We start from the raw sequence: 3,071 nt of genomic DNA, 5'->3' as shown, positions 1-3,071 counted from the left end.
TCCATCTTTCCACTGATGCAACCGACGTATTGGTCCATCTTGGGCTGCGGTGATTCTCATGGGCCCCCTGTTGGGCCAGGGGAGGTAGGCCAATGTCGGGTACTCGAAGGATAATGCCCACATCAGACGCAAAGGTGGAGTTGCAGCAAGCTGCAAAACTACTGGAGCAAGTCACGGTTGAAATCTTCACGGTAAGGAAGAGATGGGCATCGTGGATTCCAAAGCCGTGCGTTTGTAGATGAAGAAGGCTTGAATATTTAACATGAGGTCCGAAGAAGAAGACATTGCGCGAGTACAATGGTGGTTAGGTGAGAAACTAGCATATTGATTTAGTACTTAGCGGTCGCCCTGTCTTCCTGCCGGCGAGGTGGCGAGCTTCTTGCTAGATCTTGAGGTCAGGTGGAGCGCTCGTACTTTCAAGTACACATCTTGTACTTCCAGGTGCAACATGTATGTACTTCCATTTTCCAAGTACGTTGTGTACTAAGTACAACACACTTGTATTTCATGGTGCGGTACATGTACACTAACAACAAGAGGTACAAAATATATTAAAAAGAAAAGTACTTAATAAATTACAACTGTAGTAGTATTTCAAGTGCAAACATTTTGTTGAAACCTATCAACATTAAATCTAGTTTCGAAGATCTCGACACGACGAACTCAATGATGAAAACCATTATCGATTAGGACGAATTGTTGACACTTGTCCATCATACCACGCGCCACATGTAAAAAATGTACCACTCATCATGGGATGGGAGATCCTACCAAAATTATCAGTGTGACACTTATCAATCATACCACGTGCCACATGTCAAAAATATAGAGAACTAGCTAGTATTTACAAAATCTAGCCTTTTTCTAGTGGTTTTATAATCTGCATCAATACATTTTTCCTTTGCCGAATGAATGTTGGATACAAGCAAAGAAATGGTCTCCTATTCCCTGCCTTAAGCAGCATGGGGTGCTCCTGCTAAAATGGGCTGCATTTGTTGTGGCCCATTATAAACATGTGAGTTTTTTTCTTTTGTGTTTCATGTTTTGTTTTTTACTCCACCATCAAAAAATAAGTGTCTCAATTTTTTTTAGATACGGATATACCTACCTCTAAGATGTGTCTATATATATCCATATCTAAACAAAACTAAGACAATTTTGTTTACTATTTTCATGAAAAAAATACTGACCATACACAGCATCGGACACGCCTTTAGAAGTATGTATATTGTATAGCACGTATTCGGTACAGATACAGTCAGACTGAGCTGCCATTACATACTTGTTTTCTACGTCCACATAAACGTCGACTAAATTAACGGGCCAACAGGGGAGAACTATACGCGGCTGTGCGCCTCCTCCTCATCGGCTCTTGCCCTTAATTATTTCAGTTCGTAGAGTAGTAGCAGCACTGCGCTACCAATAGACCAACAAAACACGTACACATAGCATAATACGTGTCGATTTATGATTAATTAGTAGTTAACGGTCGACTGGTACGTGGCGCCGGCGTTCCACCCGGCGGGGATGACGTTGCTGGCAACGAGCTTGTTGCCGGAGCTGGACGTCAGACGGAGGGAGAGCGGCGCCTGCAGTGCGGAGCCGGCGTTGAACTTCCAGACAGCGCCCCACGAGTGCTGCATCGGCGCCCACGCCGCCCCGTCGCCGCTCTGCATGAGCTCGACGCCCGAGAGGTCACCGTCGCCGTTCTGGTACTGGACGAGCACGGCGAAGTACTGCGGGCTCGAGCCGGCGTCCACGACGAAGGTTAGCTTCGCTCCGACCCAGTTACACTGCACGCTGCACCACATGAACACGAAAGAATTAACGGAGAGCGCCCAACCGTGGCATGCATAACCAAAGTCTGGAGCGACGAAGGTAAGAAATTATCGGATGTTACATAGGTGCATGTGGCGTGCAGTGCCCTGGCCGTTTCGAGCGGCCCACATACAATACGTACCGGGTGAACTGGATTTGGAGGGCGCCGGCGCCGCGCAGCTGGTCGGCCTGGCTGGGATTCGCCATGGCACCGAACGCCGTCCCGCTGAGGTCGAAGTGCGGCTCGTTCAGGCAAGGCCCGCCGGGGCACTCGTCCGTGATCACCACGGTCACGGGGTTGCTAGAGCAGGCCGCGTTACCGGAGCACTTCACCTACATACATACACAGCCAAAATGTCAGAAAACGACGCGGTAGTTCACATGTGTCACTGTGTTAGCGTGCATGCCGGAATGTGTTCAGTATACCTGATAGCAAGAGCCACATCCCATGCCGGACTTGTACAGGGAAGGGCCGCCGGCGGCGATCATGGATGAGAACGGAGGGGTGTAGACGGCACCCTTGTATCCGCATGCACCGCCTGTACACGTATACATATTAACACGATATTAAGACATGAGCTACTCTGAATTTCTAGCCTAATTTAGCACACATTAGACAATAATACCTCCGTCGAAAAAATCTAAACTTATTTTAGTTGTAGATATATCAGTATCTAAAAAAAAGTTGAGACACTTATTGTTGAAAGGATTGAGTACTTTGGACACTACTGTGATAATTGCGGCCTGAAGTGAACTATAAACACACGGATTTGTGTGTGGCAAGGTGATAAACACATACCATCACTTCCGGCGCCATTAGCGGCGCCGTACCATGTAGCGCCGGCGTCAGACCAACTTGAGAGCTTACGGTGAAACTCGATGGATGAGCACGGATGGATAAGCAACGCGAGAACAGCTATGGCGATGAAGGGCAGGATCTGAAACCTAGAAGCCATAGCTAACGTTGCTAGGAACCTGATGGATAGTACTGTGTGGGCTCTGCAAGGGTTGGGAGGAGACAGGTAGATGTGGAATGGTGTGATCTATGTGGATGGAATGTTGCTCTATTTATAGGCGGAAGAACGGTGGCCTGTGACTCCCTGAGCATCGAGATGCATGCATATGACACATGGCTTAAGGTCAAACATGTTATGTCAATCTGAAATGTAATTAATTAGCTACATATATATTTACTTAACCATCTAAGAGTAGCACTTAGTAGATAGGGGCGTCCTTTGTGTGCAGTTCACTTG

General features: G+C 47.3%; 1 protein-coding gene across 1 annotated transcript; it reads right to left on the bottom strand.

Moving 5' to 3' along the window:
• Positions 1 to 1,475: 1,475 nt before the first annotated feature.
• LOC124678168 (expansin-B15-like) lies at positions 1,476 to 2,774 on the bottom strand. Its single transcript, XM_047214083.1, has 4 exons — positions 2,618 to 2,774; positions 2,245 to 2,357; positions 1,961 to 2,151; positions 1,476 to 1,800 (listed from the first exon to the last, which is right to left on the bottom strand). The coding sequence occupies exons 1-4, from the start codon at positions 2,772 to 2,774 to the stop codon at positions 1,476 to 1,478; spliced, it is 786 nt and encodes a 261-aa protein (XP_047070039.1).
• Positions 2,775 to 3,071: the final 297 nt, after the last annotated feature.

Source organism: Lolium rigidum, chromosome 7 (assembly GCF_022539505.1).
Source record: "Lolium rigidum isolate FL_2022 chromosome 7, APGP_CSIRO_Lrig_0.1, whole genome shotgun sequence".
In the NCBI taxonomy this organism is placed as follows: domain Eukaryota; kingdom Viridiplantae; phylum Streptophyta; class Magnoliopsida; order Poales; family Poaceae; genus Lolium; species Lolium rigidum.
The sequence above is the reverse complement of the archived record's forward strand: the minus strand, read 5'-3'. Positions and strand labels throughout refer to the sequence as shown.

Bases quoted from the DNA above. Each gene is read 5' to 3' on its own strand.
- LOC124678168 (XM_047214083.1), bottom strand. From the start codon at position 2,774: ATGGCTTCTAGGTTTCAGATCCTGCCCTTCATCGCCATAGCTGTTCTC. The intron at 2,152-2,244 runs GTATACTGAACA...GTATGTATGTAG, and splicing joins GATGTGGCTCTTGCTATCAG to GTGAAGTGCTCCGGTAACGC. The intron at 1,801-1,960 runs GTACGTATTGTA...CATGTGGTGCAG, and splicing joins CTCCAAATCCAGTTCACCCG to CGTGCAGTGTAACTGGGTCG.